Source organism: Chionomys nivalis, chromosome 11 (assembly GCF_950005125.1).
Source record: "Chionomys nivalis chromosome 11, mChiNiv1.1, whole genome shotgun sequence".
NCBI classification, from domain to species: domain Eukaryota; kingdom Metazoa; phylum Chordata; class Mammalia; order Rodentia; family Cricetidae; genus Chionomys; species Chionomys nivalis.
Genome location: NC_080096.1, coordinates 63845947 through 63869304, shown reverse-complemented (window position 1 = coordinate 63869304; position 23358 = coordinate 63845947). Strand labels below are relative to the sequence as shown.

Sequence of the window (23358 nt, the reverse complement as noted above, 5' to 3'; positions counted from 1 at the left end):
ATATTTGTCGTGCTGGAGAATTGTAGAGTCGCTATGGGCTTCCGCTCCTACCCTGAGCTCAGAATTGCTGTAGTCAGCTGTGATTTCCAAATGCTCTATCCTGAGAAACAGTCTTACTGTCAAAATTACTAGTTACCCTCCCCCCCTTTAAAGTAAAATCTCAGAGTGAAGAGTTACCTCAAAAATGTTTCCTCTGGTCACCTGCCTACTTCCATCTTTAATTCCACCTTTTCTTGTGCCAAGGTCAACAGTTAAGAAAATGCTCTGGGTTTGAAGTAGCAAAAGATACCTTTATGTCAATGCCTCTCTGCCTGAAAGCCTCCTTCCTGCAGACAGCACCAAAGTCCTTGAATTCTGTCTTCAGCTATCCCCAGGTGTCTGAGCTCACTTGTAGATAAAACAGAACACTCCATCTGAAAGCCTTGCAGGATAAATGAAGAGCAGATCACTGTTGGGGCTTTAAACATGCCTTTTTAAAATTGTTTGAAATACTCTCAATGACAAATACTCTGACCATTGGGATGGAAGGAATAGTCATATGTGGAAGTAGGCTAATCTGAATTGTCAGAGTCTCTGCTGAGTCCCTGAGGCTCAGTCTGGGCACTGATTACAATTACATCATAACCCAGACTCCCACAAGTGAGCTATGATTATCTCTAGGCTAGGACTGAATCACAGAATTGCCTCGAAGACTTGTTCCCACGCATGACACAACTGGCAACAGCTGGAAACATAGCAGAATAGCTCCTGTGACAAGTTTTACTTCCCATAAGCCTACCTAAGAGTCACCTTCACCTCTGCTGCCGATTTGATGTGAATGGTAGGAATTTTCTCAAGAATGCTTTCGTAGCTCTTGCTTGTGCTTCATTCAAGTTCAGTGTCAAGCTGGTGAGACCTCTCTGCAGCACGCACATCCTCCCCTCAATGGTATCTGCCCCATCTTCCCTAGGATGATCAACAACAATTGAAGAAATGTAGTAAAAATATGTCAAAAACTTATTTACTGCATAATCACAGAGACAGAGATTTAATTTTAAATCTTTTTTTAAACCCCTGAAACAGACTAGTTTGGCACTTAATAATACACAGAAATATAGGAGCATTGTCTCAAAGAATTTAAGTACCGACTGTGTCCTAAAATTATAGAACACCTTTCATCAGAAAGCTCAGAGGATTTCTAAAACTAAGCCTGCCGAGAGTAGAATTAACAATAGGGTTTGCCTGTGAGAACAAAAGACAGACCCAACACTCACGGTTCTTAGACTATGTTGTAGATAGCCATTTACCTGGAGACATTGTGGGGAGATGCTAAGGAAAAGATAGCAGGCAAGCACAGCAGACAGAGTCCAGCAGACTCACAATATGATTGATGCAAACAAAATTGTTTGAATCCTATCACTCTGTCTTGCACTTATTCATACATGAATGAGACTATTTATGGACAGAGAAACATGGTGACCTGATAGTTTGCAAGTCAAAACTTTTCATTACTGAATTGCTGCGTCCACTCGTAATGGTTATATTTAAGAGTGATCTAGAAAAAGGAAAGTTAGGAGATGGGAAAGGATGGAAAGGAAACAAAAATAGAAAACAAAATGAAGATGAACTTGAATAGAAAGTGTGGTTCTGAAGTTCTTGTGGCCTAGCAAGCATATGGTCATAATAAATACTTGGCTCTTTCTCTTGTCATCTCTACACCTCTGAAGTTTTAGTCAGTTCGTTTTTGTAGACACAGCTTCTTTTCACAAATCTTTCACACTGGCTTCGTCCTCTCTTCATTCTCATTCATTGCTGACTATTTGATTAACCCCAGATTCATTTTTGAAACTGAACAGGAACAAAGTTCTAGGTAGACAGATACAAGACATGAAAGTCCTTACTTAACATCATCAGCACTGGGCAAAAAAACCTCCTAGTTGCAAATAGCCCATGGAGAAGCATGGGGGAAAGTTATTATATATGAGAAGAGTGTCAAGAAATCTGAGCTCAGCCAGGCGATGGTGGCGCACGCCTTTAATCCCAGCACTTGGGAGGCAGAGGCAGGCAGATCTCTATGAGTTCGAGACCAGCCTGGTCTACAAGAGCTAGTTCCAGGGCAGGCTCCAAAACCACAGAGAAACCCTGTCTCAAAAAAAAAAAAAAAAAAGAAAGAAAGAAAAAAAGAAATCTGAGCTCTAATCCTTATGTACTGTATTGATTTTCCAATGCAATAATTGATACATAGTTTAGCAGCCTGACCCACTATAGTTTTATAGGGGAACAGCACCAGTATGGTAAATTTACGGGGCTCTGTTTAACATTTTTATTTATTTTATATCCTTTTTCAGAAATCTCTTCTACTCTAGACTTATCTCTTCTATTGCTGTCCCAATATGCTCTACCATGATAACACTATGTATCAAGACCACACTTATAGTGAATACTGACTAAACCTGTCTCCCTTTGTTTGTTTGCTTTCCTTTTGAAGGAATTATCACACATTTTAAAGACAATGTATGGCCTGTTAGCCGAAGTTACTAAGAGGTCTTGATAGAGAGAAAAATAAAATACGTAAAGCTCAATGTTATACTACTATTCTAGTTAGTGTTAACTGTCAACTGACAGAGCCTGAAACCACTTGAGAAGGGAGTCTCAGTTGAGGGAAGGTATAGATCATATTGGCCCATGGACATGTCTGAGGAGGGTTATCTTGATTGTTGATTATGTAGCAAGGCTCATACCACTGTGGCCAGCAACACTCACTGGGCAGTTAGTCCTGGATTATATAAGAAAGCTAGCAAAGTTGCCGGGCAGTGGTGGTGCACACCTTTAATTCCGGCACTCAGGAGGCAGAGGCAGGTGGATCTTTATGAGCTCGAAGCCAGCCTGGACAGGTTCCAGGACAGGAACCAAAGCTACACAGAGAAACCTTATCTCAAAAAACAAAAAATCTTAGAAGGAGGGCAGGGTAAGAACCCAAGATCAGAGAATCAACCATCTCACAGCAAGGTTGGGGGCTACATCAATCACATACACTGAAAAGCAGAGATGAAGCCACTAACACAGAAAATGAAGTCAGACTTGTGAAGAAATGGAGAACCATGAGATGTCAATGAGATGGGATGACTGATGTCCACCCAAATGGAGTTAATTCCCCTGCCTTATGCAGGATGTTATTTTGGTCCTTTAGGATGAGATATATTTGTGTTCTCACCTTCCATTGTGCTAATTTGACCTCTGACTTTGCACTGCTCGGCTCGGTTAAGGCTTCACAACAAACCTTCTCATAGCAAGTGGCACAAAACCTCTCATGTATCAGAAAGGTTACGTGCTGGACGAAGTCAGACAGGGCCAGTGTGCAGCAGTTGTTTTGGTTTCTTCCAGTAGGAAGACTTGCACACCAGAGGGGACTCCACAGTTCACCGTGGAATCATCTGGAGGCTTCACAACTCTACGTCAGGGGGACAAACTTCTTATTCACATGATCTGCGCTGCATCCAGACAATGTCTCTCTGAATTCTCTCCACTTGAACTCATGAACTTCTCATATGGTGACTGAAGTTGTTCAAGAGGGTATGGAGGACATTGTAATGTTAGAATTTAATCCACCGTGTCCCACAGCATCCCTGACAAACTCTAGAGGCCAAGGCAATCACAAAGGTCTAGTCACACACAGAAGAGTGGTGCCATGCAATAAAGGCAACTCAAGGTCTATGGGGACAAGATGTCATGCAGCCGCCATCACTGAGACCTGACCTGACGCAGGACCTAAACCTAAGATAAGAGGTGGGTTGATGTCACATTCCAGATATTTCTGTGGAGGGTGGGTGGTTTGAAGTCGTCATTGAGAAGCAGTGATTTTTGAGCAGAGAAATGACACAGAAACAGAAAACTAAAAGGATATGGCCAGATAGAAGAGAATTCTGGTCTCCTGAGAGCATTCTGTTTCACTCAGGCAGGGTTTCATTGTCTGATGACTAATCTGTTGTGTTCCGAACACAAGTCAAGCTGACATTGTTATCTTTGTAAAATCCAGTCCTAGTGATATTGTGTTACTGTAAAAAAAAAATTGGCCTCAATATAGGATGGCGTTAGTCCAATCCTGTATTTCACAATGAGCTTGCCAATAAATAAACACGCACAAGACTTTGAGGGCTTGAAGTTTGGGTTATTTCATTCTAGTGGGAAAACGATTCCCATGTTTATCATAGCACAGACTGCAGACAAAGACAGTGCAACTCCCTCACCCCACTTAACCTCTCTACACAGGAAGTTCGGTCTTAAAGTAAAATATTTTTAAACAGCATGTAATATCCTCAAACACCCAAAGAGTCTAAGTGTGACCTTAGATTTAAAAGAAAAGTTTTAGGAGCTACAAAAGAAAAAGTAATGGCCAAAACTGACCAAGGAGAAGATTGCCTGTGAAGTAACAGGGGACCTTTGGTTAGCTTTTACTTATGCCAAGAAGCTCCATGTTTATTTTTCATTCCATAGAAATACACTTTTGTAAAAGCCATCATTAGTTTATCTCTATTGCATGTACATGCCTTTAAAAGGATCTGGAACAGTGATGTGAAATAAAAACACCACAGAGAATGGTTTAGATCCAAAGGAATTTCTACTGCATGTCTTTCGTCCATTTCAGAAATTCCATGCACATACTCCAGTTGGCTAGAAACGCTGCTGTTTGCCTAAGCCCTCCAACTGCTCTGAGACACTTTGTCCCCAGTGTTATGGTAAAAGTAAAATACTGTGGTTCCCCGAGGGACATAGTGGCAGGCCATGAGAGCCAGTGGATCACAAAACCACAGTGGACCACGAAGGCAGCTGGTCTTAGGCAGGGAGCCACACAGCAGATGAGAGACAGAGACCTATTAGGCACTTCATGAAGAGAAATTGGGTATTTATTTAGTGGATTATGGAAAGGAAGGAGAAAGAAGGAAAGGGGAGAAGGGGGAAGAGGAAAGAGAAAGAGAGAGAGAGAAAGAGAGAGAGAATCAGAGGAAACAGAGGGGGTGAAGGGGAGAAGTGCAGAGAAGGGAGAGAGGCAGAAGCTGCCTCTTCAGATGGGGGAAGTGGGCAGGGCTTGTCTCTTAAAGGGACAGGATAAACCATTACATTCCCATCTCTACTTTGTAATAAAAAGGTGGGAGGTTAGCCACAACAGGTTAAAGGAATTGGGATGGCAGGTTCTCAGGACTGCTTTCTGTTTATTTGTGGGCATCATCTTTGGAGGGAACTTGAGAAAGCTAGGTGCTGGTAACATCCTGGCATCACTGGTCTCCTTGCTCCTGTCTGGTGTTTGTGGTATGGAAATGTCTGGTGTCTTTTACACCTGTTTAAGGTGTTGGTAGAAAAGAGAAAAAAGTTAAATTTAGGAAAAAAAAATTAGGACCAGGGAATTGAGAGAGATAAATCTGACCTGTTTAAGGTGGGTCCTTCAAGTTGGCTCTTTGGAACTCACAAGAATTCATTAAGTTTGTGAAAACAGAAGTTTTAGACACATACATTTTATAAGCAGTAACATATTTAGGTCAGAATGACTATGACAGCTGTTTTTACACAATGAAAAGTATTTTTATGGAAAGCAGCACGAGAGAGAAATTTGATTAACTTCTATTTGTCCTCATACCTTTATAACTTGCAGATACACACCTTAATAACTTGTATTTGTGTTTTACTAAAATTTGTTTGGTGAGGTTGTCCTTTTAAACTGACAAAAATCTCTCAGCTGTCAAACTGCATCAGAGATCTTTGAGAAGGATAAAATTTTACTTGAGTTACTGGTTAAAATACAACAGAGAACTGACTTGGTTGGCACCTAGAACTATTCCTCGGGGTCCTCCATGGTCACTGAGGGTCATATTTTTCTTTTTCTGTTTAGCACAGGGCCTGCCAGGCTCCAGAGGATCCTGTGGGCTAAGAAATTTGTAGGAAGACAAGCCTACCTTGACCTGAGCAGCTAGGCTGTCGATTCTGGTGATTCTGTCCAATGTCTGGAGATCTTCAGTTTAGATGAAAGGCAATTTTGCCCAGTGGTCAGTGCTTGGCAGTTGAAACAAATTGTGAATGAATCTTGTTCTGTGCCCATTTGTCTTCTGTCTTTTTTGGAGGAAATAGAGTGCTCCTGCTAGGAGCTAACCTGTCTCTTTTTATTGTGAAAAGTTTTTAATAATTAAATATTTAAATGCCATATTCCCCAGTCTCTGAGCAGTTGAGGGCTGTTTACTGGGTATAAATGAGTTACAATTACAGTACAGAATCTGCCTGGAGAGCTGAGTCTGAGCTTGACTGTACTGGCTCACAACAGGGAAAACAGGGGTGGATTAGTTGACTTAAAATACACACTAATTTAAAACATGACACTTATTGTTTTGTAGTCAGGAATGAGATGTAGTGAACAGACAATTATAATATTTAACAGTAAACATAGGTGTATTTAAGTTACATGTATGCACACACACAGTGAACAGGAATTTGGCAAAATGGATGCTTGTGGTGGGTCCTACCAAAAGCATGCACTGCTCAAAACACACATGTAACACAGTCAGCATGGGGGGACGGGCAGGCAGGGAATACTTAGTAAAGATGGCGAACTTGATCACCTGACCTGGCTGTCAGTTAAGATGGCCGTGAAGTCACATGACCTCAGTTAAGATGGTGGTAAGGTCACTTGACCTCAGTCAAAATGGTGGCAGTCACATGTTGTATGAAGAAGCCACATTTTTTTGAGCTGCAGGAGTTTTAAGCATAATAACAAAGAGACATAGAGGCATGATCTGTCCTGTTGCTAAGCCGCTGCACCACAAGTTGTGGTAGGAGCAAAGACTGGAACTGAAAACAGCTGCCTCTCAGATCCAATGAAATTTTTCGGTTGCCACAGGACCGGTAGCAGTGGCAGGGACAGTCTGAGGAAAACCAGAGCTGGCAGAACACCAGCAGAGCATTTACAGTTTGAGGGTTTATACCATAGCTGAAATGTGAAAACCCACGAAAACAGCGAATAAGCACTGCAGGGCCTGTATGTCCTCTCTTTAAAGGCATGGTGTTAAAGCTTGACTGGCTCCAGGCTGGGTGACTCAGAAGCCAGAGACAAGAGACTGCTCTGAGTGGTCTCTCATGGTGGGGACCACTTATGAGTGATACAAAAGAAGAAAAAAAAAGAAAAAAAAAAAAAAGAAAAATCCAAGGGACCCTGGGCTCCAAATTGAAAACACCACACTAATCTGGTTAGTTTGGTCACATTTTTAGCTATGAAAAGTAACGAAAGGTGAATGTCAGCTGTGAAGGCTGTGGATGAGTGCTGGAAAGGGAAAACTCATCACCAAAGCTGCTGGTGTGTGTAGAGGTTGGCGTTCAGGCAGACAGAATGCAAAGCTGTTGTAAAGAAACCTGGTTACTGAGTCCAGGCTTCCATGCATCCACAGTCGGCCTGCCTGTGGGCCAGAGGGAACATGGAGACAGCCTGGACGAGTCACAAGCATGAATGTTATGGTAAAAATAAAATGCTATGGTTCCCTGAGGGGCACAACAGCAGAACACAATGGCCAGTGGGTCCCAAGACCACAGTGGGCCACGAATGCAGCCAGTCCCAGGCAGGGAGCCATGCAACGGGTGAGAGACAGAGATTTATTAGGCATGCCATGCAGAGAAAGTGGTTATTTCTTTAGTGGGTTATAGAGGGGAAAGGGAAAGGGGAAGGGGAGAAAGGAAAAAAGCAGAGAGAGAGAGAGACAGAGAGACAGAAAGACAGAGAGACAGAGAGACAGAGAGAGGGGAGGGGAAAAGTTCAGAGAAGGGAGAGAGGCAGAAGCTGCCTCTTTGGGAGACAGGAAGGGGCTCAGGCTGGAAACAGAAGGAAGATCTGCTTGCCTTAGGGGACAGGGGAATGAGTGAGTGGGCGGGGTTTGTCTTTTAAAGGGATAGGACAAACCATTATAGGGAGTCAAATTGAAGGATCCACCTTAAACAGATCAGACACACCTCTCTCAATTATCTGCTCCTAATTTTTTTTTTTTGCCTAAACACCCACAATTCAGCAGGAAGCAGTCTTGAGAATCTGCCATCCCAATTCCACGCGGAGAACTGCAATGTTTTACCACTGCAGCTCCTGGTTGCCCACTGCCCACTACAGTCACTCAGAGTATGGCGCCATTTTATTTTTACCATAACAACTGGGTTTTTCTTCTCTCTGTTCCTGATTTTGCTTTTACTGATAAGAAGGCAAAGGAAGAGGATGGCTTCTACCAAGCATCTATCTTAAAGTGTAAACAATGTCTGAAACTAAAGGTTAAATTACCATGGACCTTTCTATTCACCACCTATAGAAAAGACACTAGTTAAACATGTCATGTGGAAATTGTAATTCATAAGATAATTCTTCTTTTTGTTTATAAAAGGTCTGGTCTTGTACACCTAATGTGTACAATTTGTACACGGCTGACATACAGGCTTGACATCCTCAGTCACTGAACAGGGCACACAGGGTAATATCATACCTTATTGATTCATGTGTATAATTACTGTCTTTCTCTACAGTTACTGATTCCTGGAAGTTTAAGACAGCGTCTCATCTCGCAAATGTACTAAGCAATAACTTAGAGAGCTTCCAGATTTTGTCCAGAGCTGAAGTTTAATATGACTTTGGGAATTGCTCTGAGGGATACATCCACTATTTGATAATTAAAACATTCAATGACATATGCAAAAATTGCAAATTCATATCAAGTTCACATAATGTAGTCTTTAAAGACTTATTTATTATTTTTATGTGTTGGTGTGTATGCTTACATGTGTTTGCATGTACCATGGAATCAGAAGAAGGTGCTAAATCACCTGGAACTGAAATTGCAGGTTTGTGAATTGTGTTCATGTATGCTACAAGAGCAGTAAGTGCTTTAAACCACTAAGCCATTTCTCCAGTCATAGTGTTTAACTCCTTAAAACGAACAAATAAAATCTTTTTTAATGAAAGAATTAGAAACTGTATTCCTCTTGAGAAAACTCTCACCGAAGAAATGAAGTTCTTTAAACCATAAATCAGAAAACTAAAATATGAATAAGAACATTTACATAGCATTGTTAATAATACATCTAGCATGTGTCACATGACCCTACATTCTAGAGCATTGCATGAGCATCCATTCATAGATTGTTCACAGCTGCTAAACTCTTTGCGATTTTGCTTTTTATGATAAAAACAAATCAACAAGATTTTGTTCACAATACAGAAACAGTAGGCCTGTAAGAAAGCTGGGTTTATCCAATTAATCCCTTTTCTTGCTATTTAGACAGATTATTTATTCCTGCTGAGCCACACTTTTTCTCAGCTAAAACAAGAGTACAATAAAGACAGAAGTATTTGAATCAAGCATCGTCTTACTTGTAAAGTACTTGACGGTGCTAAAATTATAGTAGGTATTTACAGGATATCTGTGATTAGGTTCTGCTCAATAATGAAGAAACTTCATTTTGGCATTGTAAGAGATTTACTGATACATCATTTCTACTTATAATAAAGTCAGACAGATAGATAGATAGATAGATAGATAGATAGATAGATAGATAGATAGATAGATAGATAGATAGATAGATGATAGATAGATAGATAGATAGATGATAGATAGATGATAGATAGATAGATGATAGATACATACATACATACATACATAATACATACATACATAGACATATAAACACATAGATAGATGATAGATAGATTTTTTTTTTTTTTTCGCCACAGCAACGTTTATTGAGAACGGGGAGGGGATCAGTCCTTCTTGGCCGCCACCTTCCTCATGGCGGCCAGCACGTTGCTCAGCTCCTCCCGCTTCCTCTTGGCGCGTATGTGCGTGCCCACCCGCTTCTTGATGAACTTGAGCGCGCACTTGTCCTTGGACACCTTGAGCAGCTCCATGGCGCGCTGCTCGTAGGGCGCGAAGCCGCACACCTCCCGGATCATGTCCCGCACGAACTTGGTGTGCTTTGTGAGGCGCCCGCGCCGCCGGCTGTGCCTCGGCTGGCTTACGTTCTTCGTCACCTTGTGGCCCTTGTTGAGGCCCACGGCCATGGGGTAGCGCAGGGCCATGGCTGCTCCTCTCCGATGGCGGCCGCGACAGGAAGTAGATAGATATTTCTATTTATATAATAAATTCCTATTCCAGGGCAAGAAAAAGCACTCCCATACATGGGCTTTTGCCTTAAGTCTGGGATCTGGAGCAGAATCAAGCCCAAGGGGGTCTGTTTACTGCATGGAACCTTCCTGCCCAGCCAGAGGGTCAGTCACCCTGCACTCAGATGTAGTAATAGGAGCGGCGGGGCTGTGTCCCTGGCACCCAGCCGCCCACATGGCTGGCTTATGCCTCAACATAATTACATGGAAACTGTATTCTTTTAATCACTGCCTGGCCCATTAGTTCCGGCCTCTTATTGGCTAGCTCTTACATATTGATCTAACCCATTTCTAATATTTTGTGTAGTACCACAAGCTGGCTTACCAGGAAAGATCTTAACCTGCGTCTGTGTCTGGTGGGAGAATCATGGCGACTGCCTGACTCGGCTTCTTTCTCCCAGCATTCTGTTCTGTTTACTCCACCCACCTAAGGGTTGGCCTATCAAATGGGCCTAGGCAGTTTCTTTATTAATTAACCAATGAAAGCAACGCAACAGATTATAAAGAAATCACTCCCACATCACTCAGACACCAGATTGTGCAGCGCTTCTGTTTGGAAGGGGGTCCAGGGTGTGAACCTGTCAAATGAAGCACTCAAGAATGGGTTTTTGAATGGAGTGACACGGCCTCTGCTCTACCCTCATTTCAGGCAGACTCTCTAAGTCAGTCACAGGGATGAGCCCACAACACACTGTAAACAGAGAAGCTGCACTGTCCAAAAATGGGACATGAATTTTACCTCAGGACCTGTGAGAGCAGGCCCATCCCCATGTGGTTGCGAGTTTTCTCAGTGTTTGTGTGTTCTTTCATACAGATGGAGACTTTTGTGTTTTCTTTGTATTAAATGAGTTCAATGGTCAAAATGTCATCTTTTCATTAACTTCAGAATGTTTACTTGATGCCCAAGACTGTATTTTTGCCACAGTAGTCAATACATGCAAGTGCAATGACAACCTGCATTCCTGGGCAGGGCATTGCGCAGAGGACACAGGTTTCTGTGCTATCAGTGTTCACAGGTGTGCAGGAACACAGCTCTTCTTCCTAAGCCTCAGTTCCCTAGTTGTCCTCCATAATTAGATACAAAATTTCCAACCACTTTCTTCAAGATGGAGTCTGTTTGTACATCCCTATTCCTGTTTTTCTCTGTTCCCAAAGTTAGAGGTGGGTGACTCAAGTTCATGCTGTGGTACACTGGGCCATCCCAGGATTCTCCCAGAGTCCCTGGCATGGACAGTACTCCAGTGTTGATGTCAGATATTTCTCAGCTTTGCTACATTGCCAACTGTGTGCTGTTCAGGATTGTAGGTGTATTAGTTACTTTGCTATTGCTATGAGAAAATACCATGGCCCAAAAGAACAATACTCAACTTCATATGGAAAAGCAAAAAACCCAGGATAGCAAAAACAATCTGTACAATAAAAGAAGGCATCACAATCCCTGTCTTCAAACTCTGCTACAAAGCTACAGTACTGAAAACAGCCTGGTATTGGCATAAAAACAGACAGGAGGACCAATGGAATCAGATTGAAGACCGGGTATTAATCCACACACCTTCCAACATCTGATTTTTGACAAAGAAGTAAATATATATATATATATATATATATATATATATATATATATATACACATACACACACAATGGATAAAGCATATTCAGCAAATGGTACTGGCATAACTAGATATCAGCATATAGAAGAATGAAAATAGATCCATATCTATCACCATGCACAAAATTCAAGTCCAAATGGATCAAAGACCTCAACATAAAATCAACCACACTAAACCTCATAGAAGAGAAAGTGGGAAGCACAGTTGAACACACTGGCACAGGAGACCACTTCCTAAATATAACCCCAGTAGCACAGACACTGAGAGAAACAATTAATAAATGGGACCTCCTGAAACTGAGAAGCTTCTGCAAAGCAATGGAAATGGTCAACAAGACAAAACAGCAGTCTACAGAATGGGAAAAGATCTTCACCAACCCTGATGGGGAAGCTCCGCCAGCCCAACCCCATATCAGACAGAGGGCTGATCTCCAAAACATGCAAAGAACTCAAGAAATTGGTCATCAAAAGAACAAATAATCCAATAAAAAATGGAGTACAGACCTAAACAGAACTCTCAACAGAGGAATCTAAAATAGCTAAACGACACTTAAGGAAATGCTCAACATTCTTAGTCATCAGATAAATGCAAATCAAAACAACTCTGGGATTCCATCTTACACCTGTAAGAATGACCAATATCAAAATCACTGATGATAACTTATGCTGGAGAGGATGTGCAGTAAAAGGAACACTCCTCCATTGCTGGTGGGAGTGCAAACTGGTACAGCCACTTTAAAAATCAGTAGGGTAATTTCTCAGAAAATTAGGAAACAAGACCTCAAGACCTACTTTTGGTTATATACCCAAGGGATGCTCAATCGTACCACAAGGACATGTGCTCAACTGTGTTCATAAAAGCCTTGTTTGTCATAGCCAGAACCTGGAAACAACCTAAATACCCCTCAACCAAAGAATGGAAAAGGAAAATGTGGTACATATTACTACACAGAAGATAAAGTAAAGACATTTTGAAATTTGCAGGCAAATGTATGGATCTAAAAAAGATCATACTGAGTGAGGTAACCCATACCCAGAAAGACAAATATCATACGTGCTCACTCATAAGTACCTTTTAGACATAAAGCAAAAAAAAAAAATTAACAATCCCAGAGAACCTAGACAACAAAGAAGATCCTAATGGGAAGTAGGAAAAGACAAGATCTCCTGAGTAAATTGGGAGCATGGAACCATGGGAAGGAGTGGAAGAGGGGGAAGCAGAGAAAATAAAAGCAATTAAAAAAGAATGTGCAGTAACCTACAATAAAAAGGATACTATGACCAGGGCACCCTATAGAAGGGCTAACTCAGACTTATGGTTCCAGAGGGTAAGAGTTATCATGATCATGATGGGAAATTGTGGCAGCAGGAAGGCATGACAGCTGGAGCAGTAAGCTAAGAACTCACATCTTACCACAAGCAGGAAATGAACTGGGAATGGTGTGATGGCTTTGAAAACTCAAAGCCCACCCTTAAAGACATTCTTCCTTCAGCAAGACAGTACCTTCTAAACCTACCCAAACAGTGCCACCAACTGAGGACCAAGTATTCAAACATCTGAGTCTACTGGGGAACATTCTCATTCCAATGGCCATAGTGGTCAAGAACTTCTAGGAAGCCCAAACACCAATGGAATCCTTGTCAAACAAAATACGGGCATGCAGCCCATTTTCCACATCCATTTCAGTCTATTTAATTTACAGTCTCCTGAGAAAAATCAGACAGACCTCTCTAGGAACTGCACTCCCATATTCTTGGAGATGTATATGAAGAGATTTTTCAGAGTCTTTCCATCATGCTCTATCCTAATGGATGGGGAGCCTAGGCCACGGCGACATCTGAAGCTGACTTCTGTCTCCTTTGGAATGGTCTATTCTTGAGGATCTCCAATTTAAACATCTGACCCTCTTGAAGCTTCACTAATTCAGGACTGTGTAAGAGTGGGAAATTAGCCAGACAAACATATGTACTTCCCAGACCTATAAGGGGAAGAGAAAAGTAAAAGATTTCTCTGCCCCTAAACATTCCTTCCATGGGAATTCCCATTGACGTCTACAAGTAAGTGGTGGTCACTGGGTAGTTCTTTCCTTGATAGAAAGTCCCAGACAGACCTGTTAACCAGTTAGCTCTGTGTACAAGGGACAAGTTAACATGTTATTACATTATGTATGTTTGTCTGTGTTGTGTGACTTTTCCTAGGGAGTTGTAGCCCAATGTCTACTCATCTCAGACAGGGCAGGAGCAACAGACCAAAAAAACAATTCCAGTGAACCAGTGAGTTTGTTAAGGTTTCTTGCACAGTGTGACCAACGGATTACTTATAAAAGAATAAATAATTCAAAGGCACATACATCCCTAAAAATCCTGTGCTGGTATGTATGATACACAAAAGCTTCATCTCTAGATCCCACTCACTGCATGACCTGCAGACAGCTCCACCAGTCTGAAAGTCCCCTCTCCTCAGCAATGGTTTCTACTCATATAACCTGGGAAAGGGCTCTATGAATCTTGTCAGTATCAGAAGTTTCCTGAAACTAAGTTTTGTTTACTTCCTGATATAAATTTCTTTTTTTCCCATGTCTTAATGAGCCTCTCTCCAGGAGGGAATGTTTCAATTAAAATATTATCTCTGTTATTTGAGTTGAGATATCAAACATGAACTTCCCCAGTGGAACTATATACTATAAGGATTCATGAAATAATTTTGGCATTTTCTTTTCTTTAGGAAAAAAAAAGTTGTCCAAATAGAAATCAACATGAACTCTGTTTTTACCTCTGGGTTACTACTTTTTGCTATATATTTTTAAATTGTATCATCTGACTTTCAACTTCAATAAAAATAAAGAGGCCTGCCATGGTGGACTGTGTCTATAATCTTTTTGCACAGGAGAGAATAGTGGCATAAGTCACACATTTGAGGCCAGCCTGGACTACATGGATTAGGAGAAAGAAAGAAGTAAAAAAAAGAAGGAAGAAAGGAAGGAAGGAAGGAAGGAAGGAAGAAGAAAGAAGGAAGGAAGGAAGGAAGGAAGGAAGGAAGGAAGGAAGGAAGAAGAAAGAAGGAAGGAAGGAAGGAAGGAAGGAAGGAAGGAAGGAAGAAAGAAAGAAAGAAAGAAAGAAAGAAAGAAAGAAAGAAAGAAAGAAAGAAAGAAAGAAAGAAAGAAAGAAAATGGAGACTTGGGACAGGAGGAGGTGCAAGTGGAAGAAGAGACAGAAAAGAAGTAGCAAAGGCCTGGGCAAGGAAAGTAGAGAATGATAATGTCACACTATTTATAGATTACAAGCTCAGAATATTTTAATCATAAATTTAGCCTAGTTTCTGAATTCTCTAAGCACCTTTTCCCCCAAAGAATATAAAACAAAGTGGATAGATGATGGTTTCTACTTTTGTGACATGACCTACATATTCAACAAATGTGTCCTTTTAGTACTATTTTGGAAAGACCATATTTTAATGTATTCAGAGTGGCATTGGAAACATTCTTCTCAACCTTGGAGTAGAGATGGTGCTTCCAGCTGAACCTCAGCCGACTTTGAAATGCTGATGCTGGTTGACTGGTGGTGGTTCTTTACAGGATTATGGGTTAAGGGTTGCTTATTGGCACAGAAGTGACTCAAAGATAGATGCATCACTATAAGATTACTCCAGGATGGATAACAGCTCACAACAGCTGGAGCTATAAAGTTCACTTAATGACTTCCAGGAGGCCCAACAGGTTTGATGGTGTTCTTTCCAGGTATCTCAGTTGTTCTGAGACTCTTCCAGAAAATTTATCTTCCCTTCGTTTACTGCATGCAGTTCATCTGGTCTCTGTTTCTTTAGGGAACTCAGTTGGTCTCAGCCTCTTCTAGCTTATCTGAGAATGTCTCTCAGGTCTTACAATTTAAATATCCTTGGAGAGAAAGGATGTTAGTGAATCTGATCAGTTTCAGGAACTTCCTTCAGTTATTGAGATGTTTACTTTCTCATCATGATGAACATCCCTTCAAGATAGAAGGTTTCATCTCCCCTTAAAACTGAGGTTTTCAATATATGGGTTATAACCATTTTGTGGGTCAAATGACCCTTTCACAGAGGTCACATAAAACCATCAGAAAACACAGATATTTACATTATAATCCATAACAGTAACAAAATTACATTTATGAGAAAGCAATGAAAATAATTTTATGGTTGTGGATCACCAATATATTAATAGAGGAACTAAATTAAAATGTCATAGTGAGAGGACCAGGCCAAAGACAGGTTCCTAATAATTCAGTTAAAATTTAGTCCTCAGTTCCTACCTCTTGAAAGTGGACAGGCAGTTTCTGTGGAAGCCACAAACAAAGGACTATCAATTACCACAGCACTGACAGGAGGGGTAGCCAGGGAAACTGCATGTACCAGACCTAAGTCAGACCCCACAGTATCTCAAGGAAATGACCAAATAAGGACAGACTTGCCCAAAGATGGAAAAGCTATAGCCTTACCCAGCCCAGGCTAGCCCTAATCAATCAGAAATATACTATTCTGCTTGACACTAACACAAGCCAATCCTAGATAGAATGACTTCACTCCCTATAAAATTCCTTTAGCTGTGTCTAAAAGGAGGAGCCAGCGAGCTTCTCTCAAGGTCTCCACTTTGCCTTGGTGTCAGATGTGTGGCGCCGGCATGCTGGACCTCTTTTTATTGTCTAGAATTCAATGCTCTTGCCAGTTACATACGTGTGTTGTCATCTTTTTAGGGACTACTCATGGAACCTAACGTCAGCATTAAGAAGGTTGAGTGAAAGAGGAGGGGCCGTTTTGTTGTTCCCGGCTGCCCAGCCCCAAGATAATCACACAGAAAACTGTATTAATTAAAACACTGCTTGGCTCATTAGCTCTAGCTTCTAATTGGCTAACTCTTACACCTTAATTTAACCCATTTCTACTAATCTGTGTACTAACATGAGGCTGTGGCTTACCAGCAAAGACTTGGCATGTCTGTCTCCGGCAGCTCCAAGGCGTCTCTCTACCTTCCTTCTCCCATCATTCAGTTCAGTTATACCTACCTACCTATGTTCTGCCTTATCAACAGGCCAAGGAAGTTTCTTTATTCATTAAGCAAGAAAAGCAACACACAGACAGAAGGACCACCCACACCACTTGAGAACCATTGCCTTAGAACATCCGTTACTTTGTCCCCTTTCTTGCTGCAGCCAGTGCAGCCTGGATAGCCAAGACTGGTGGGGGTGCTGGGATTGACACACACAGGCTTCTTTTCAGGTGGAAGAACAGCAACTTTTATTTAGCCCAGCAACCTTTTATACCTGTACTTCTTCTGTGGAGACCCACCGGCCAGAAAGAACACAAACATCCTTGTCAATTACAGACCACAAGGATGTTCCGCTGTCAGTCAGGGGGAGTGAGGGCAGCTGGATCACAACAACTCCCCCCCATTTTATTTTATAATACCTTGCCTGTCATGGGGAATAGCCCTCTAATATTCCCTGTCTTAGGTAGTATCCTGCCCCCAAAGTATTGCCTGTCCATGGCTATCCAGAAACATAGCCCTAAACCAAGTATCCCCAGGACTGACAATGCCAAGGAGCCAGACCAGCATTGCAACCATCTAGCATGCACTAACTGGATGGTAAAATTAACAAAAACAGTATTCCAAACCCCTCTCATATGACCATTGAGTTCCATAACAGTAGCAGAAGCATGCACTACAGTGCCATGAGTAACACATATAACATGATAAACTGTTGAAAAGTCCAAAACTCAAGTCCAAATGGATTAAAGACCTCAATATCAGTCCGAACACACTGAACCTGATAGAAGAGAAAGTGGGAAGTACTCTACAACACATGGGCACAGGAGACCACGTCCTATGTATAACCCCAGCAGCACAAACACTAAGGACATCATTGAATAAATGGGACCTCCTGAGACTGAGAAGCTTCTGTAAAGCAAAGGACACTGTCACTAAGACAGAAAGGCAACCCACTGACTGGGAGAAGATCTTCTCCAACCCCACAACTGACAAAGGTCTGATCTCCAAAATATATAAAGAACTCAAGAAACTAGACTGTAAAAGGCTAATCAACCCAACTAAAAAATGGGGCACTGAGCTGAACAGAGAATTCTCAACAGAAGAAGTTCAAATGGCCAAAAGACACTTAAGATCATGCTCAACTTCCTTAGCGATCAGGGAAATGCAAATCAAGACAACATTAAGATACCATCTTACACCTGTCAGAATGGCTAAAATAAAAAACACCAATGATAGCCTCTGCTGGAGAGGTTGTGGAGAAAGGGGTACACTCATCCATTGCTGGTGGGAATGCAAACTTGTGCAACCACTTTGGAAAGCAGTGTGGTGGTTTCTCAGGAAAGTCGGGATTAACCTACCCCAGGACCCAGTAATACCACTCTTGGGAATATACCCAAGAGATGCCCTATCATACAACAAAAGTATATGCTCAGCTATGTTCATAGCAGCATTGTTTGTAATAGCCAGATCCTGAAAACAACCTAGATGCCCTTCAATGGAAGAATGGATGAAGAAAGTATGGAATATATACATATTAGAGTACTACTCAGCAGTAAAAAACAATGACTTCTTGAATTTTGCATACAAATGGACAGAAATTGAAAACACTAGCCTGAGTGAGTTAAGCCAGACCCAAAAAGAGGAACATGGGATGTACTCACTCATATTTGGTTTCTAGCCATAAATAAAGGACATTGAAACTATAATTCGTGATCCTAGAGAAGCTAAATAAGAAGGTGAACCCAAAGAAAAACATATAAGCATCCTCCTGAATATTAACCTTCAACAGGTGATGAAAGAAGACAGAGACAGAGACCAACATTGGAGCACCGGACTGAAGTCTCACGATCCAAAGGAGGAGCAGAAGGAGAGAGAGCACGAGCAAGGAACTCAGGACCGCGAGGGGTGCACCCACACACTGAGACAATGGGGATGTTCTATTGGGAACTCACCAAGGCCAGCTGGCCGGGGTCTGAAAAAGCATGGGACAAAACAAGACTCACTGAACATAGCGGACAATGAGGACTACTGAGAACTCATGAACAATGGCAATGGGTTTTTGATCCTATTGCACATACTGGCTTTGTGGGAGCCCAGGTAGTTTGGACGCTCACCTTACTAGACCTGGATGGAGGTGGGTGGTCCTTGGACCTCCCACAGGGCAGGGAACCCTGATTGCTCTTTGGGCTGACTAGGGAGGAAGACTTGATTGGGGGAGGGGGAGGGAAATGAGAGGCGGTGGCGGGGAAGAGGCAGAAATCTTTAAGAAATAAGAAAAAAAGAAAGAAAGAAAGAAAGAAAGAAAGAAAGAAAGAAAGAAAGAAAGAAAGAAAGAAAGAAAGAAAGAAAGAAAGAAAAGTCCAAACATAGTCCTCTTGCTCCTGAACCAGAGCTACTTGTTGGTTCAAGGTCAATATGCCCAATTGAATATGTCCAAAGCATTGTGACTCTTTTCAGCAAGCTGGTTGACAGTCTCAGCCATCTGCACAGTCTATGAGAGAGCAAGTCTGGCAGCAGTAGCTGTGGTAGCAAAGCTCTGCTCCAGCTGCCTTCTGGCCCCAGCCCCACTCACTCTGGATCCAAACTGCTGCATAGAGTGGAGCAAAAATCAGGGAAGCAGGCTTGCTGCTCCTGCTCTGGAACCATTGAAGGGGCCCCACTTTAACAATCTTTTAGGGAGTTTGGGCGTCATCAACCTGTCTGGCTACTTCCTGCTGAGTGGGGGTACTGCATTATTGGGAGTATTTTACATTAACATTTCAGGGGGTCTCAGTATTTCAAACTACATAAATTTGCAGTGAATCCACAGGTTCTCATCCTCTGTGGAGACAAAAGCAAAACCTTTTCCAAAGCATCAAATCCTTAGGCCCGTATTTTAAAGTCAAAATACCTTTCTTAGCAGTTCCCAGATTTAAATGTCTTTCTCTAGTCCAGAACACAAAAGACAATACAATCAATACAATAACATATATTTCTACACATTCTATCTTTTGAGGCCCTCAATTCACCTTCCTGCCTCCTTTTTATTTCTTCCCTACTGGCTGGAGAGATGGCTCAGAGGTTAAGAGCATTGCCTGCTCTTCTAAAGGTCCTGAGTTCAATTCCCAGCAACCACATGGTGGCTCACAACCATCTGTAATGGGGTCTGGTGCCCTCTTCTGGCTTGCAGGCATACACACAGACAGAATGTTGTATACATACTAAATAAATAAATAAATAAATATTTCTTCCCTACTGGCCAATCTTTCAGAGGGCATCACTCAGAGCATCTCTAGGGATGAAGACATACATACTCTTTTTAATCTGACTTGGCTTGTTTCCAATCTGGAACATTTAAACACCCTCCTGTACAAAATCTTTGGCTGTCTTCCTTGTTACTTCCTTGTTGTGTTGCTTTAAGAATTTCAGTTACTTTTTGAGGCCTTTCAATTCACCCTCCTGCCTCTTTATACTTGATTACCTTTTGGAGGATGTCCCTCAGAGTTATCTCTGGGGATGAAAAATAAAAACACTTTACCTTCCCCAATACACTCCTCTATTTAGCTGGCAGCTGGAGTGACCCCATTCACGTATCCCCACTTTCCAGATCTCGGTGGGACCTCCACTTGCTGTGGCCAGCACAGCCTGGATAGCCAAGACTGGCGGGGGATGCCAGGATTGAGACACAGAGGCTTCTTTTCAGGTGGAAGAACAGCAACTTTTATTTCGCCCAGCAACCTTTTATACCTCTACTCCTTCTGTGGAGACCCACCAGCCAGAAAGAACACAAACATCCTTGTCAATTATAGACCACAAGAAAGTTCCACTGTCAGTCAGGGGGAGTGAGGGCAGCTGGATCACAACACTTTCTAACATCCTAGGTTTTAGTAAATTTCCCCTAGAACACTTTGTTGTTTACCACCTGTTTAACATCTTATGTCTCAACAAACTTTCCTCCAAGATGTAAAGTTTTAGTTTTGGAGGAAACCTATACACAGCAGCTTTAAATAGCAGAGTTGAGCATTATACATACTTGCACTGATTGTTGAATTTGTTTTCATTCATACTGTGTAACATTGATGACAGAATTTAACTATAACCAACTTTACATCTGAGAACATTATTTATTCATGTCGAAACAATGTTGGTCATCCAAATGCCCTCAGACCATTTATAAATATGGAAGATGAGCTACCAATAAGATCCACTGCCCAAGTCCAGGTCCTCTTGCTTGCCAGATTATCCAGTCTTGGATAACATGAGACCTGGAGTCTCACCAGTCTCTCCTTTACAGGCTTTATTCTTCATTTTAAATAACTTAAATCACTTTTCTCAATGTATCAAAAGATAAATGAAGTTACCATGACTTTTCAGATTTCAAGGTTTGTTGTTTCATAGCCTATATTACACAGAGAAAGTTGGACAAATCTCTGAACCAATGTGTAAAATCCAAAAGTACTGACTCAGTGACCCAGGGAGATAGGCAACCAGATGACCATAAACAAAATGGATGTAGTGTAACAGAACTTATAATAAAGAATGAGAGTTAAACAAAAATTCAGTAAGACAATAATTGTTAAAAAATACCTGAATACTTATTTAAAAATTGTTTATCATAGCAAACATTTTTCTGTGTTTTCATTCCGTTAGTTGGTTTTTTTTTTTTTTTTTTTTTTTTTGGATTTTTGATTTGATCTCCCGTAGCCCAGGCTGAATGACTCTTTGTTGATCCATCTAGCTTTTGTATACATTTGAATTATTCCTATTTTACAAATATTTTCATATTTTTGTGTTATTTATGTGGTGATTTGAAAGAAAAAGCGCCTTCAAAGGGAGTGGCACTATTAGGTGGTATAGCCCTGTTGGAGTAGGTGTAGCCTTGTTAGAGAAAGTGTGTCGCTGTAGAGGCAAGTTTTGAGGTCTTATATGTGCTCAAGCTTTGCTCAGTGTGACGCTTTAGTCTACTTCCTGTTGCTTGCTTACGAAGCACGTCACCATGCTCTCTGCCATGATGATAATGCAGTAAACCTCTGAAACTGTAAGCTGTTACCCCAATTAAGTGTTTCCCTTTACAAGTGTTGCCACGATTATGGTACACTTTCACAGCATTAGAAACCCTAACTAAAACACTTTACAATCATATACTTGTATTCTTTTGAATAAATACTTATAAATAAAAGGCTGGATTAAATGGTAGGGTATGTTTAACTTTGAAAGAAATTACCAAATCATTTTCTAAAACACTTGTTCTATTTTCTATTTTTACACATGTGTTTGGGACACTTCATTTTTGCTAACACTTAACCAATATTTTTAGGTTTAAACCTAAGAGAAATGAAGTATATTCCATCTAGTCCTAAACTGGGTATTTTCTAATAATGTTCACTATCTTTTCATGTAGTTAATTTACCTCTATATATTTCAGTTTGTGAAGTATCTTTACAAACAACATGCCCAGTTTTACTTAGTTACTTTGCTTTTTTTAAATTAAGGTTTGAGATGTCTTTATATTCTGGTTTCACATACTTTATCAAATATATAATTTACAAATTATGTCTCCTTGTATGGTAATTTTTCTTGTGATAATCTCATCTTTAAAGGTTTTGATTTTATAACATCTAATGTAATGTTTTATTTAGTGAATAGTGTCTCTTACATCATATCTAAACATTCTCTGCCATTGATCACAGAAGTTTTCTTTCAGGTTTTAGAATTGCATACTTTAAAAAATTAATGTCTGCAATTGAATTTTTATTATTTGTGCTGCAGTAACTCAGTTTACATTGTTTGGGGGCCCTTGAGAATATCATGAAGAATCCATAATGTTCAAAACCACTTTCAAGAGGAATAAATTTGGAGTGTTGTTTTATTTGAGGATTCATAAAGCTCCAGTAGATAAGAAAGTGTCTGATGAATCTCATTATAGCAGCATGGCCCAGCAGGGAACACACCCAGAACAACCAGCTGAGTGATGGGACAGCAGACAGCCTAGGAAATACAGGGTTCAATCAGAAACACACATGCAAAACTTAGCAGATAAATGTTGATCCTTACCACATACCACCTAAAACCAGTTATTGTAATAGTCATTTAGTTTTTTTAATGTGACAAATAGAAATCTTACATAATGGGTAAGACAGACAAATTAGTTAGCATACCTCAAAAATAATGCTAGAGCTAAACAAAATTAAAGAACCAAAATGGAAAAAGCTTTCCTAAGATAAGCACATCGCATACTTTTTAGACCAAACAGTGACAAGGGATGTCCTAAAAAAAGAACCAGTTTATACTAAATCAAAGGGAACTGTCATCATTTGAGAGAGTATTTTCTTATGCCAATTGTTTTCAAGCTTATTTTAGTCAGAGAATTTTTTATTTAAGGGAAATCATAAATCAAACAAAACTGAAATAATTCGGTGGAAGCTAGGGTGAGTAGATTACCCAAACTCACATTTTCCTCCCTCACCCCACTCCATCTCTGTGTGCGTGCTAATGAACTGTTATTGTCAGGTCTCAGGATACTTCAGGAAGACTTGGCTTGAATTCATGTGGTTATTTGAGTGAATGTGGAGAACTCTTTAGGGTAAGCAAGAAATAA

General features: G+C 40.9%; 1 protein-coding gene across 1 annotated transcript; it reads right to left on the bottom strand.

Moving 5' to 3' along the window:
• Positions 1-9719: 9719 nt before the first annotated feature.
• Positions 9720-10095, bottom strand: LOC130884134 (60S ribosomal protein L36-like). The gene has a single exon (XM_057785120.1). The coding sequence runs from the start codon at positions 10064-10066 to the stop codon at positions 9749-9751; it is 318 nt and encodes a 105-aa protein (XP_057641103.1). The 5' UTR covers positions 10067-10095; the 3' UTR covers positions 9720-9748.
• Positions 10096-23358: the final 13263 nt, after the last annotated feature.

Bases quoted from the DNA above. Each gene is read 5' to 3' on its own strand.
- LOC130884134 (XM_057785120.1), bottom strand. From the start codon at position 10,066: ATGGCCCTGCGCTACCCCATGGCCGTGGGCCTCAACAAGGGCCACAAG.